The 15,917-nt window shown below is 40.0% G+C and overlaps 1 protein-coding gene across 1 annotated transcript in view; it reads left to right on the forward strand.

The window, feature by feature from the left end:
- Positions 1 to 15,917, forward strand: part of LOC141259249 (tRNA (32-2'-O)-methyltransferase regulator THADA-like) — a 110,948-nt gene that overhangs the window by 44,966 nt on the left and 50,065 nt on the right. The window contains exons 14-16 of the mRNA XM_073674889.1: positions 3,380 to 3,489; positions 8,737 to 8,894; positions 9,845 to 9,987. Of these exons, the coding sequence (XP_073530990.1) occupies positions 3,380 to 3,489; positions 8,737 to 8,894; positions 9,845 to 9,987 (411 nt within the window). The remainder of the gene's footprint in view (positions 1 to 3,379; positions 3,490 to 8,736; positions 8,895 to 9,844; positions 9,988 to 15,917) is intronic.

The following is a 15,917-nucleotide window of genomic DNA, read 5'->3' on the forward strand; positions in this document are numbered from 1 at the left end:
ACAGCGTTTTAAAATGTTCTACCCACCTACATCCAGTGGGCAGTAGGAGCTGGCAGAAGCAGGCACAGGCCCGAGATGAGGTGTCATCTCCTGCCCTTATGTAACAGACCTGCAAATTAAATAAAAAATTGAAGAAAAAAAAAATCTGTGATAAAATACTTAGTCTTTTTTTTCAAGTTCTTTACTGAGGGGAAAAAAAACACAAACTACACATATTTGGCATCACTCTGTCTGTAATAACCTGATCTATAAAGCTTAACTCTCCCATTTAAAGAAAAAAAATTCATAATTTCTTTAAAAAAATTTAATGAAAAGCGGATAAAGTCTCATGAACCCCAAAATGGTAACACTAAATACAAAGGTTCGCCACGCAAAAAAAAAAAAGCCTGACACAGCTCCATTGATGAAAAAAATAAAAAAAAGTTGCGCCTCTTACAACTTGGTGGCACACACAGAGCGATAACATATAAATAAACTTTACACATTTGGTATCATCCTGTATGTAATGACCCAGACTAAAATGAGCATGTTATTTATTCCACTTAGAGAACACCTTAAAAAAATTCAGAATCTGTTTTTACAGTGGTGTGAAAGTATTTGCCCCCTTCCTGATTTCTTACTCTTTTGGATGTTTGTCCCACTTAAATGTTTCAGATCACAAAACAAATGTAAATATTAGACAAAGATAACAAAAGTAAACCCAAAATGCAGTTTTAAATTTAAGTGTGACAAACATGGAATAGAATAAGAAATCAGGAAGGGGGCAAACACTTTTTCACACCTCTGTATGTCACGTTGTATCACAAAATATGAAATCTAATGTGACCAAAAAGTCACATATACCCCAATTTGGTACCTATAAAAACTACAGCTCATCCTACCAAAAATAAGCCCTGGTACAGGTCATATATTTACAAAAAGGAAAAAAAAAACAAAGAAACCCCCTCTCTAGCAAGCCATAAAACTTGGCTTTTATTCATAAATCATATTAAAATGTATAGGGGTATAAAATGTGTCCCTAATCTGCTTTAAATATTATTATAGCAATAAACACTTTCATGTATTCACTTGGTGAGTCTCCGGAGTGCCATCATTCATAGGGCAGAATAGGACAATTTGTGCTCATAGCAGAAGTCCCCCCAACATGTCTGACTGTATTTACGGCGTCATCAGGGGATGGGACACCGGCAATAGAAAAGTAAGAAGGTTATATCTCCCAAAGTATGGTGATACACAAATATTTAGTTTTTTTATTATGCAAACATAGTACAGCAAAAAGCTATATAAAATGATATCTAGTTAATCGTACTGAACCTCAGAATTACTTTAGTATGTCATTTATGCCACACAGTCGAAGTTGGGAAGAAAATGAGCAATTTTTGCTATTTGCTGCACATTAATTTCTTAAAGACATTTTTGGTGTTAAAATGGTAACTACACCCCTTAGTTAATGCCTTGAGGGGTATAGTTTCCAAAATGGGGTCACTTTTGGGTGGGTTTCTTCTGCATTAATACTTCAAGGTCTTTGCAAATACAATAATGCACCGGAGTGTCATTCCAGCAAAATTTGTGCTCCATATGACGCTCCTCTCCTTCTCAGCCTCACCATGTGCCCAGTGCCCACACATTAGCGTACAACCACATTTAAGGTATTGCTATACTTTGGAGTGATTGAGCAATAAATTATGTTTTTGTTTATTTACTTTTGTAGAAATTTAAAAATGAAAACTAAATCTACATTATATTGTAAAAAAAAATATTTTTTTCATTTTCACAGAAATCAATGAATCACTTTTGGGGGAAAATGTTAATTACACTACTTGATTGATTCCTTTGAAGGGTATACATTCCAAAAAGGGGTAACTTTTGGGAGGTTTTGTATGCACTAACTCATGGACTTTGCCATTGCGATATAGCAAAAAAAACAACAATCCTGCACAATTTGGACTCTGAAAACCAAATGATGATCCTTCCCTGCGAAGCAGTATGTGTTTTCAGCAGAAAATGGGTAGCACATTGTGGGTTGTTTTTTTTCCATTACTTCTTGATAAGATCACACTTTTAGCCACCAATTTAATTTTTTTTTTGCATATTTTGTAAAAAAATAAATACATGTGACTCAAAATTTCATGAAGATGCTTGAGTGTATGAAGTGCTGAGTGGCAATTTAACAATGTGCCAGATGTCTACTTTAAGAAAATATATAGCTATGGGGGTTTAATATCAACTTTGTTTTTGTAATTTGAATTTTATTTGTACACATCAAAAATATGAAAATTGTCCTGGCTACTAAAGGTGCAGCATGTCGAAAAACTTCTGCCAACTAAAAGTTTTAAGTCTATAGGACATATGGAGGAAGCCAAACACTCAACTTGATTGCCTCTGTTAGTCCCATAGGCTTTTAATGAGACACCAATGCATATATGTTCCAATAACAGGCCGAGAACACTCATTCTTGTAGACGATGGAACTCCCAGCGATTAGACAGTTATTACTTACCCTGTGGATAGCTGTAAATGTTGATTTTGGTGAAAACACCTTTCTACCTGTGTCACACAACTATACATCACTGACTTCTACTACGTCTACATGTTTCTGCAACCCCATTCAGATGAATGGTAACATTGCAGCAGTTCCTGCAGCAAATCAAGAGGCTAAGAAAGAAACACTTGACGATCTAAGGAAGGTAAGGACTAAACAGGAAGACGGTCCGTAGAGCCAATGGCACATAATTAAACAGCATGCAAGGCTATGGAAGTGTCTGAACAGCTCATATTGAAGAAGTGTCATTAGGTTACTTTGAAGAACATTAGTGCCCCTGACCTATACAGCTAGCAGCCAATGAATTAGGGGCAGAAGGGGGCACCAGTGGGCTGCTTTAAAAGTCAAGTTGGCTGAAACCAAAGATCTGTTCATTAACTCAGTGAGTTACTGAAAATAAAAAATCAGTAGCATGACTATTTCACTCCACTTACGATCTTCTCTGCCACGTCTCAGCCCAGCCCTTCTACCCCTGCTGTAGGCAGATTATTAAGCCTATCTGGCAATATCCACCTATATATGCACAAAAACCCATTAACATTAAAGTGCCATCCCCGCAGTTCTGCCACCCTAGGCTCTGGCCTTTATGTATTGCATCAAAAAATACAGCTCCATCTGTTTCTAGCCAACTGTTTGTTGGCAAATAATGGATAAAAAAAATTGACCCGTGAGGCCATATCATTATTTCACCATGTATGTAAGCCTTTAAGCTTATGCTCTCTAATTAATGTATGTGATTTATATGCTGGTATAAATTCTTTATATTGTGTCAAAAGTCTATTCCTTTTGTTTTCTAAGACTGCAATTTCAAATGTCTGCCTACATGCTATATTTACAGGAGATGTGTCTCTTCTACTGGACGCTGCGAAGCAGAAAGGATGCTGGGATTTCCTGTCAGCTGGCAGCATGCAGGCACTGTTGGCATGTGTGCAAGATAGCACTAATGAGGTAACCCATCATATCAAAGAGGACCTGTCACCAGCTCAAATTTCACCAGTTTTCGCTTGTATTTTCTTTCCCCTGAAAGTCCGCCATATGAATCCAAAGACATGGGCTTTTTTATTTAGTGAAATTTTTTTAGGATTTTTTCAAGGGGGCTTGTCTCACAGGGTAATAATGCAGAACAGCCTAAAGTCACACGCCCAGAGAATTTTCTGAGCCACACTCTCTTGACAAAGAGTAAAAAAATTAGCACCAAATAAAAAGTCCCATATCTCTGGAACCGTATAGTGGATTTAGAAAAAAAAAAGAAAACTGCTTAGTGGAGCAGCAACCTACTTTTTCATGGCAGTCAAAGAAACCAAAGTATCTGAAAAATCATATAAATCTTTATTGCCAAAATATTAAAAACAAATTTAAAAATAGGGAAAAATACTAGTAGAAAAAAATTCATGGACCCGTCATAACATGCTATGCCACTAGAGGGATCTCAAGCTCCATAATACAACCTTAAAGCGCACTTGTAAGCAGGATTGCGCTTAGTAAACTACATACACTGTCAGGTGGGCGACATTACACTGATTAATATGATACCTTGGTTGATGAAATCCGTCCGGTGGTTGCTTTGTAATCTTTACTTTCAGTTTGGAGATAATGATATGCTCGTGCTTTGGGGCAGCCTGTTGGGGGGGCTCTATCTGGTGCTCTGCTTACATATGCATCTCTGTGTTCTTATGACGGCTCACTGAGCTGCCTCCTATTTTACATAATGCATCTAGTAGTGCGGGGCTAGGTAAAATAGGAGGCAGCTCAGTGAGCTGTCATAAGAACATACAGATGAATATGTAAGAAGAGCAACAGATAGAGCCCCCCCCCACAGGCCGCCCCAGAGCACGAGCATATCATTATCTCCAAACTGAAAGTAAAGATTACACAACAACCACAGGATGGATTTCATCAACCAAGGTATCATATTAATCAGTGTAATGTCGCTCATCTGACAGTGTATGTAGTTTACTGAGCAAAATCCTGCTGACAGGTGCGCTTTAACCCCTTTACGACATAGGGCGTATTAGTACGTATCTGTGCCCTGGGCCTTATGGACCAGATACGTATTAATACGCCCTGGCGATTTCGTCCGCACACAGGCGATCGCCGCCGGGTGTCAGCTGATTGTCACAGCTGACACCCGGGGCTATGTGCAGGGAGCGTTTGGAGAGCCCCTGTGTGCCTAAACATTGGAGCTCCCCCACAAGTGACCCCATTTTGGAAACTAGAACCCCCAAGGCACCTATCTAGATGCATAGTGAGCACTTGGAACCCCCAGGTGCTTCACAAATTGATTTGTAAAAATGAAAAAGTGGAAAAAAAAATACTTTTTCATTTTTACAAATCAATTTGTGAAGCACCTAGGGGTTCCAAGTGCTCACTATGCATCTAGATAGGTGCCTTGGGGGGTCTAGTTTCCAAAATGAGGTCACTTGTGGGGGAGCTCCAATGTTTAGGCACACAGGGGCTCTCCAAACGCAACATGGTGTCTGCTAACAATTCAAGCCGATTTTCCATTCAATTTGTTAGCGGACACCATGTTGCTTTTGGAGAGCCCCTGTGTGCCTAAACATTGGAGCTCCCCCACAAGTGACCCCATTTTGGAAACTAGACCCCCCCAAGGCACCTATCTAGATGCATGGTGAGCACTTGGAACCCCCAGGTGCTTCACAAATTGATTTGTAAAAATGAAAAAGTAGAAAAAAAAATACTTTTTCACTTTTGCGAATCAATTTGTGAAGCACCTAGGGGTTCCAAGTGCTCACTATGCATCTAGATAGGTGGCTTGGGGGTCTAGTTTCCAAGATGGGGTCACTTGTGGGGGAGCTCCAATGTTTAGGCACACAGGGGCTCTCCAAACGCAACATGGTGTCCGCTAACAATTTGAGCCGATTTTCCATTCAATTTTGTTAGCGGACACCATGTTGCGTTTGGAGAGCCCCTGTGTGCTTAAACATTGGAGCTCCCCCACAAGTGACCCCATTTTGGAAACTAGACCCCCCCAAGCCACCTATCTAGATGCATCCACTAATTATTCAAGCAAATTTTACAATCAAAAAGTCAAATGGCGCTCCTTCCCTTCCGAGCCCTGCCGTACGCCCAAACAGTGGTTTTTCCCCACATATGGGGTATCTGCGTGCCCAGGGGAAATTGCACAACAAATTTTGGGGTCCATTTTTTCTTGTTACCCCTGCGAAAATAAAAAAAAATTGGGTCTAAAGTAACATTTTTGTGAAAAAAGTTAAATGTTCAGTTTTTTCTTCCACATTCCAAAAATTCCTGTGAAGCACCTGAAGGGGTTAATAAAGTTCTTGAATGTGGTTTTGAGCACCTTGAGGGGTGCAGTTTTTAGAATGGTGTCACTTTTGGGTATTTTCTGTCATAAAGACCTCTCAAAGTGACTTCAAATGTGATGTGGTCCCTAAAAAAATGGTTTTGTAAATTTTGTTGGAAAAATGAGAAATTGCTGGTCAACTTTTAACCCTTATAGCTCCCTAACAAAAAAAAATTTTGGTTCCAAAATTGTGCTGATGTAAAGTAGACATGTGGGAAATGTTATTTATTAACTATTTTGTGTGACATATCTCTCTGATTTAAGGGCATAAAAATTCAAATTTTGAAAATTGCTAAATTTTCACCAAATTTCCGATTTTTTCACAAATAAACGTAAGTGATATTGAAGAAATTTTACCACAATCATGAAGTACAATATGTCACGAAAAAACAGTCTCAGAATCAGGGGAATACGTTGAAGCGTTCCAGAGTAATTACCTCATAAAGTGACAGTGGTCAGAATTGTAAAAATTGGCCTGGTCATTAACGTGCAAACCACCCTCGGGGGTAAAGGGGTTAAACTCTCATCTACAGCAAGTGCAACGTAGAAAATGAGAACTAGGATAGATATAATATGAACATGTAAACTGAAAGTGAAGATTACACAACAACCACAGGATGGATTTCATCAACCAAGGTATCATATTAATCAGTGTAATGTCACCCACCTGACAGTGTATGTAGTTTACTGAGCACAATCCTGCTGACTGCTGCGCTTTAGACTCTCATCTACAGCAAATGCAACGTAGAAAATGAGAACTAGGATAGATAAAATATGAGCATGTATCTAAACCAGTATAATATATATATAAAAAAACCTCAATGGTGTAATGGTCCATACATATGACTGTTCATTTTAGAAAAAAAAACATATTAATTACTCCACATTAGAAAAAGTTCAAACATCCAACCAATATTAAGGACATGAAGTGCAAATTATAATGGAAAGTGCATATTCCCATAATAAATGTCTAGAAAGATTATGTAATAAATGCAACTAAAATATTAAATAGAAAACCTAATATAGTGCAAAGTGCACAGCCATGTACGGCTCCCAGTGCTGCAAGGTTTACTGCCTGGCCGTGTCATACTGCGCATGCGCCCCATAACTTCAGTGCGGAGCACAATTCAAATACGTGGGCAGCACCAGCCCTGACTGAATGTGAGGATCACACCCCTATGACTGAAGAGCAGGTAGGATTATAAGTACATAAAATGTTATATACTCATTATAGTTGCACCAATTTTAATGAAAAAAACGTGTTAGTGATGCACATTGCATCACTAACAAAGCAATGGGAGGAGTTTACATAGTGGATAAGACCTGACAGGTTCCCTTTAAGGTTGCATTATGGAACTTGAGCTCCCTCTAGTGGCATAGCATGTTATGACTGGTTCATGAATTTTTTTTCTACTAGTATTTTTCCTTATTTTAAAATTTGTTTTAATATTTTGGCAATAAAGATTTATATGTGATTTTTCAGATACTTTGTCGTCTTTGATTTCCATGAAATTGTAGCTTGTTGTAATTTACAAGGAAGTGCCTTATAACTTATGTGACTCTGGGTAGGTTGTGCTTAGTGGAGCAGTAGGAATAAAATAAGAGCAAAAACTGGCCACTTTTGACTTTTGACATGGTAACAGGTGCCTTTTAAACATAATATTAAACATAAATCAACTCTAGTAGCTATAACTATCGTGTCAACGGTGTTTGGTTACACCTTTCAAAGTAATATTTTATGTATTTTGATTTACTTTCAATTATGTCAAAGCTTTTTTAAAGGGGTGGTCCGAACACCAAAGTTGAATTTAAACCTAAATGTTTATTTAATATAATGATCTAATTACTTTTCTAACATACTTTAATTAAACATTTCCTGCCATTCCCTAGCTGCTCTACCTGCTATTTTTTTTTCTTCCATTTCGATGATATTTCGTTTGAGAATCCCAACTGCATAATGTGATACTCAGATGGGATGTAATCAAGGGGCACGGACTGCAGTCACTGCTGCAGCTGCTTTCCCCACCCTGAAACAAGTCCCTGTTCAACTGACCATACGTTACTTGTCGATTCGGACACATGCTCAGTATGTTCTCCCTACTCTATATTACTTTTAATGCACACTGTCATTGTGCGTCCTTGCTGAGAGACGTTGATAAGAGAGCACACTGTCAGTGCGCATTGAATACAAGAGAACGCAGAGAGCAGCTCCTGAAACAGACATAACTGATGATGTCCTGTTGCCGAATGTTTCCTTAAACGAATTGTCATCAAGGGGCAGTGTTGGTGACGCTCACTCTGTTTCTACCACCGCCCCCCTAATAATAATTCATTTGAGGGCAGTGATAGAAGCTGTGGGCAGCACTAGTGTCACTCACCCTTCTTCTAGAATCGCCTCCTGATGACATCTCCTTTCACAATAAGAAGCTGACGGGGACAAATTCAGGGCTGGCACTTGGTCACTTCGCCCCCTACCCTCCATAAGTGTTATGGATTCAGGACATCTTCAGAGGGTGCCAATGAAAGAAACTGTGGTAAGTGACTTCAGCGCCGCCCCCGATTATGTCCTTTTTCAAGCAGGGTAATAGACACTGAGGGGACGTGAATGCAGCCTTAGCCTCCCCTGATGACTGATGACTTCTCAAGCAAAACATCACAGGAAGTGAAGATAAAAAAACACATTTAGAGATTAGCCTTATAGGGAGAAGTATAGGGTATTTTATAATAAAGCAAATGACAAAAGTGCTTAGGGTGTAAAAATAGATATTTATAAAGGACATTTTAGGTATCGGACCACCCCTATAATGAAGTGTTATGACATTTTTTTATCAATGTTTTGACTTCTAATGTATTGCAACATTCATTCCTTACAGATCCGTGAGATGGCATCTGATCTGCTTGCCCGTTTCTTTTTGCCAGCCTCCGAGGAGCTGACTATCACACTATTTAAACTAGGGCGGACTCTTCTCTGTAGTCCTCGTGTACCAATGGCAGAATCTGGAGCTATCCTATTGAAGACTTTGCTGCAAAGGTGCTTTCAATATTGTGAATATAGCCATAGAAGGGTTACGTTTTAGGGTATTCCCATGTCATACCTTTATGGCATATCCAAATAATATGGTATAAATGTATAGTAGATGTGAGTCCCACCAATGGGACCTACCTCTGTCTTGAGAATGGGACCTACCTCTGTCTTGAGAATGGGACCTACCTCTGTCTTGAGAATGGGACCCACCTCTGTCTTGAGAATGGGACCCACCTCTGTCTTGAGAATGGGACCCACCTCTGTCTTGAGAATGGGACCCCTTCACATGCTGCTTTCAGTGGAGAGGTGGTTGAAATTCTTATACAAATAAAAGGAAATTAAGATCACCTATTCACTGACCTCATCATGTGTCAGGGGCTTGTTCTTGAGATAAGTGCCAGTTCCATTTGTGGGACCCGCATGTACATCTTGTGGCTATGCCATAAATATACAATATGGGTATGCCTCTTTAAAAATTACCATTCATTGTTAGAGCATTATTCACTGTCCCTAACTCTTTTCCATTAGAATGCTTTGACCAGGACCAACAAGCGTGCTGCAAAATATAATGTCACTGCCCTTGATATTTCATGAGTAGTGTTTAAGAAATTCATAATGTTAGCTGAAAATTACAGACTGTTTACATTTACGGTAATTCCTCTCTTTACTAAATAGTTTTTATGAAAAACGCATTGGGTGAAATTTATCAAGCTTTTACCAAAAACCTTTCTTTCATGACTTGCTCCATATTTATTACGTGCTATAGACACTTAGGGCTGCCAGCCTTCAGTTAACAGGGCAATTGTTGATCTAGGTGTTTTATTGGAGATTAATTCAAAAGAAATAATTTCAAGTTCTATTGGTATAATTTGCAATATTTGTAAAAGCCTGGCAAACTTTTAGTAGTAATATGTGTTTATTACCCCTTTTTTATTTTATTTTGAACACTGATGAAGGCCAAATGATTCTATTTACTTGGATGACGGTGTCCCCCTGACTGCACTAGGACTTGTTACCTATCTTACCAATGTGCTTAAGGATCATTATTGCTGTGCACAGGAAAACCTCCTGCAGGGAGCTAGCAAGAAACCCATCCATGGTAAGCATCCTGGTAGTGAAGAAAAGATACTGGTTGGTTTTGGGAAATAATTTTCATTGCTCACAGATGCTGTATGAATAACACTACAGTGTCATTTGTTTTAGTGTATGGAGACTTTGACACCTTCCCAACATCCATCGTACATGTACAACGCAGTGGGCAAGTAGTTCCCATACAGTGCCATACATGCATGAAGCAGGTATAAAAGCAGGCTCGGGAGCTGAGCCCGCTTTGTTCGTACCAGTTGTCTCTGTTTAAATCCCTATATGCGATGGTCAGTAGTGACCATAGCATCTTCATGTTTGAGAGAGGAATCCCTCTTTCACTCTCATCACCGTTGATCTGATCACGGGATGCCAATGGTTGCTGTGGCAACCTGAGGCCAACCTATGGTCTTCAGGTCTGCCAGTTACTGTGGCCTGTTTGGCCTTGCTTTAATCAGTCTCCAACAGAACAGGCCTCCAGTCATTGTAAATTAACAGGTTCAATGTAGTGCAATAAAGAAATATTGTAGTATCTTAGACTAGCAATCAGACCATTGAAAGTGCAAGTCCCATAGTGAGACTAAGTTAAAAAATAAATACAATAAAATAAAAGTCCAATAAAATTTGTGAAATTGTAAAAAAACAAACAAAAAAAAGTTCTGAAGGTTGGAAAAATCCTGGAAAAAAGTTTTGCTACAAAAATTGCCATTTTCATGTAAACTTAATTGATATCGTTACATCTGGAACTAACAGGTTAATCTGTAGGTGAATAGTGTTCTAAAGCCGTGTGCCCTCCCAGCAGCCTCCAGCTTTTAGTCAGAGAGGCACGACTGACACGGTTTCAGTCATCTCTCAGTACATGTTGAGTGGTGGCTGTAATCATGCCCCGCCACTGACTGACAGCCAACTCAGTCACTATTTTTGTAAAATAATGTTTCTCGGTTGCTTTATTGGGGGACACAGGAAACCAATGGGTGTATGCTGCTGCCACCAGGAGGCTGACACTAAGAATTACACTTAAAGAAAAAGTGACTACACACACCTGCAGACACTGGACTAAACCAGTTTATGTGAGTGTCACAGAGGAGTCAGACTTATGGTGTTCTTTTTATTACTGCTAATCTTGACCTTTTTGTAATCCTTACAAAAAGTGGACAGCACAATCTGTAATTGTGCAGGCGGTATTCTCTTCCGTAAGGATGGCAGGACCCTTTACTGATGCAGCCGGCGTTCAGTTACTGGTGCGGATGGTCCTTGCCTTTTTATCTTCTGCCCACCAAAGTGTGGCACATTGCTTGGAGCGAAGAACGAGCTGAAGACTTGGTCCACAGTATCAACCTTCTTCAGGACAGACCAGTATAGCCTCTTCCACGCATCCTGCCACTTTGCGTTGGCTCCTTTGGACCACGTTTTCCACTGCAGTGATACCCCAGTAGGGTTTTTTTCTTGCAACATTTTTTCTCACCCCAAAAAATTATATGTATATAGTACTGACCAAAAGTTTGGACACACCTTCTCATTTAAAGATTTTTCTGTATTTTCATGACTATGAAAATTGTACATTCACACTGAAGGCATCAAAACTATGAATTAACACATGTGGAATTATATACTTAACAAAAAAAAGTGTGAAACAACTGAAAATATGTCTTATATTCTAGATTCTTCAAAGTAGCCACCTTTTGCTTTAATGACTGCTTTTCACACTCTTGGCATTCTCTTGATGAACTTCAAGAGGTAGTCACCGGAAATGGTCTTCCAACAATCTTGAAGGAGTTCCCAGAGATGCTTAGCACTTGTTGGCCCTTTTGCCTTCACTCTGCAGTCCAGCTCACCCCAAACCATCTCAGTTGTGTTCAGGTCTGGTGACTGTGGAGGCCAGGTCATCTGGCGTAGCACCCCATCACTCTCCTTCTTGGTCAAATAGCCCTTACACAGCCTGGAGGTGTGTTTGGGGTCATTGTCCTGTTGAAAAATAAATGATGGTCCAACTAAACGCAAACCGGATGGAATAGCATGCCGCTGCAAGATGCTGTGGTAGCCATGCTGGTTCAGTATGCCATCAATTTTGAATAAATCCCCAACAGTATCACCAGCAAAGCACCCCCACACCATCACACATCCTCCTCCATGCTTCACGGTGGGAACCACGCATGTAGAGTCCATCCGTTCACCTTTTCTGTTGCTCGACACAGTCCAGGCAAAAGTTTTCCTTCAAGAGAACAAGATGTCTACTTCTCTAAACAGCATCCGTTCCTTGAATTGTCCCTCGCAATATCCCTCTTCTTCTGTATGAGCATCTTAGGCTAGATCGTTACTGCCGTCGAGCCAATTCCCTTTGTTCAATTTCTTTACCATGGCCCTGCGGCTTTCACTGCTCTTTCTTTGGGACAAGACTGTATTCTCCCTGGATCATCCGGTTCTCCACCCGAGTGGTAGGTCTTTCCCCTCCCTCACCTCGGCAGCTCTTTTTTTTCCTATTCACTGCCAGACGCACGCCAGTTTTCTCAGGTGTGCAGTCTTCTGGAAGTCTAGAAGTTCAGGGACTCTGGAAGACTCACAGAGCATCTACATCCTGGAGCTCAGGGCCAGTCGTCTGTCCTTTCTCTATTGGCAGGACAATCTGTCAGGTTTACCCGTTCCGATCCAGTTCGACAATGCCACCACTGTGCCATTACGTCATCCATAGTGCAGAACGCCAAGTCATCTAGCCGCGGCAGAGATTTCTGTGGTTTTTGTCTCCGCAAAATGAAGAATTTCAGTAATCACAGATGTCCGTCAAACCCACAGTATAGAATACTGTGCATCGAATTTCCTAAGCCACAAAAGGAAGTGGTCTCTTCATCCAGACATCTTCCTCCAAATTTAGATTAGATGGAGTACTCCAGACGTCGACTTGATGCCATTCACTCTGGACCAAAATTGCTTTGCTGTTCAACATCTTTATCAATGATTTAGATGAAGTAGTTGAGGGTAAATGGATTAAATTAGCTGATGACACAAAGCTAGGAGGGATAGCTAATACTAGAAGAGAGAGGATTCAAAAAGATCTAAACAAACTGGTATTGTGGGCAGCAAATAACAAAATGGTTTTTAGCAGGGAGAAATGAAAAATCCTTCATCTGGGCAAGAAAAATGAAAAAGGAATATTCATAATGGGAGGAATAGGGCTAAGCAACAGCACATGTGAAAAATACTTGGGTATACTAATAGATCACAGATTGCACATGAGTCAACAGTGTGATGCAGAAGCAAAAAAAGCAAACACAATTCTGTGTTGTATTAACAGAAGCATAGAGGCTAGATCACGTGAAGTAATTATCCCCCTCTAGTCCTCTTTGGTCAGACCTCATCTGGAATACTGTGTCCAGATCTCGGCACCACATTTTAAAAAAGACCATAAAACTGGAGCAAGTTCAGAGAAGAGTGACCAGAATGGTGACCGGTCTGCAAACAATGTCCTATGAGGAACAGTTAGAGGATATGGGAATGTTTAGGTTGCAAAAGAGAAGACTGAGAGGAGACTTAATAGCTGTCTACAGCTAGAACATTCGCCATCAAGCTTATGTTCTGCAGCTCTGTAAGGCTACGACTTCATCCTTCATTCACACGTTCTTAACATTTTACAGAGTTCATACTGTAAAAATGTTGTAAGTCTGTGTAGAAGCTGCCTTCTACAAGACGGGCACTGCAAGGGGCAGTCACCCAGGTTATAGACTGAGGAATCTGCTTTACTAACCCTTTATCTTTGTTCTGGTTTACTTCTGTTTCCCACCCTTGGGACTTCCCTCCCATGGTTTTCCTGTGTCCCCCAAATAAGCAATTGAGAAAAAAGGATTTTTGGTACTTACCGTAAAATCCCTTTTTTTTTTTTTGTTGCTTTCATTGGGAAACATAACTCCCCACCCTCATGGCTCTTCCAGATGTTTTATTTCCATTGTTCCATTGTAGCCTATGACTTCCTGCTCTGTTCTATTGTAACGTTCTTAATTATTGTATACCTTCTCCTACTGCTTTCTCACTATCTGGTTTAGTTCGGTGTTTGCGGGTGGGAGTAGGCTGTTGGTGAGGAGCTTTAAGTGTAATTCTTAGTGTCAGCAGCAGCAGCAGCATACAGACATGGTTTCCTGTGACCCCCCATTAAGGCTACAAGAAAGGGATTTTATGGTAATTACCAAAAATCCTTTCTTTAGCGTGCAAAAGCAGCAAAACCTAAAAACCTCTATAAATCTGGCATCTCTGTAATCATTCTGACCAGAAGAATACAATTGTCTTATCACTTACACTGCATAAAGAATAAAATAAAGCAATCCCCGAATTGCTGTTTATTTGTTCAATCTGTCTCCCACAAATGTGAGAAAAAGCAATTAAAAATGTTACATAATTTAAAATTAACTTCAACTCATCCTGCTAAAAACAAGCCCCCACTCATCTGTCAATATAGGGTTTTTCCATCTTGGGGTGTGTTCATACTGGGTCTTTTGAGTAGTTTTTGGAGCAGAAACTGGAGACTCATGAAAGTCTCTTGAAAATCTCAAAACTTCTCAAAAAATTTCCTCCAAATTTCTGACCAAAAACTCAGCAAAGAAACTCGTGAACACACTTTTACTCTTAAATAGAAGGCCCTGGGTAAGCAACATGGTTCCCAAAAAAACATTCAGGAAAATCCTCAATCCTAAAGCTATATGCCCCCATCATTCTGAGCCCCATAGAGTACCCAATACTTAGTTAATATCCACATGTATGGAATTGCTGTAGAAGAGAGAATTCACTTCCCAGGACATAACATGTATTAATGATCAGCATGAGATTGGTGGGAGTCCAACACCTGCCACCTCCATTGTTTAGCTATAAACTGCTCTAGCAGTGGCTGGAACGAAGCAATGTACAAGTGAACCACAACAATTCCCGTACATTGCTTAGTGGCCACTATCGAGTACTTCACTATATCTCTCATGAATGGATGATAAAGTGCACTCCTTGGCAACAGCCGCTGAGCAGTGTATGGAGCTGCTGTGTTCCACCCTGCACATTTCTTATGAGTAGTTCTGGCTGCTGCCGGAGTCTTTTATTAGCTGATTGGCGGGTGTGCTGGGTGTCGGAACCTCACCAATCTAACATGGATGATTTATCCTATAGCGAAGTCATCAGTTGTTACATAGTTATATAGGTTGAAAAAAGACTTCGGTCCATCAACTTCAACCTTTCTCCACCAGTTACACATTCTCTTTCATTAGATTATTTATAACCCACAATGCCATTTGTCGTGAGAAAAGCATCCAGCCCCTTTTTAAATGCTGTTATAGTATCTGCCATTACTACCTAGTCATTCCTCAGTCTTACTGCTCTAACTGTAAAGAACCTCGTCCTATTTAGCTGCCGGAATTGCCTTTCCTCCTCATATAATGAGTGCCCCCTGGTCCTTTATAGGGTCTTTGGAAGGAATAAGTCATGCGCTAGTCCTTTTACTGACCGCACATATTTATACATATACCGTAAATGAAATCTCCTCTGAGACGTCTTTTTCTAAGCTAAACAGGCCAAACTATTTCAACCTCTCATCATATGAGAGTCCTTCTATCCCTTGTAATAAACTAGTTGCCCGCCTTTGAACTGACTTTAACTTCTGAATATCCTTTTTAAAATGTGGAGCCCAAAACTGGATCCCATATTCTCGATGTGACCTCACAAGTGATTTATAGAGGGGTAAATACATTGGGATCAAAGAATTTTCTCTCTTTTTATACATCTTAAAATCTTGTTTGCTTTTGCTGCTGCTGCTTGACATTGAGTACTGCTGCTCAGCTTACTTGTAACCAGAATACCCAAGTACTTCTGATCTGTAGTACCTAGTATATTTTCTCTTAATGTATATGCAGCAATAGGATTACTCTGTCCTAGGTCCATTACTCTACATTTATTACCATTAAACCTTATCTGGCATGT

This window comes from Phyllobates terribilis, unplaced genomic scaffold (genome assembly GCF_046119375.1).
Source record: "Phyllobates terribilis strain yellow unplaced genomic scaffold, ASM4611937v1 Scaffold_1__5_contigs__length_1240528914, whole genome shotgun sequence".
In the NCBI taxonomy this organism is placed as follows: domain Eukaryota; kingdom Metazoa; phylum Chordata; class Amphibia; order Anura; family Dendrobatidae; genus Phyllobates; species Phyllobates terribilis.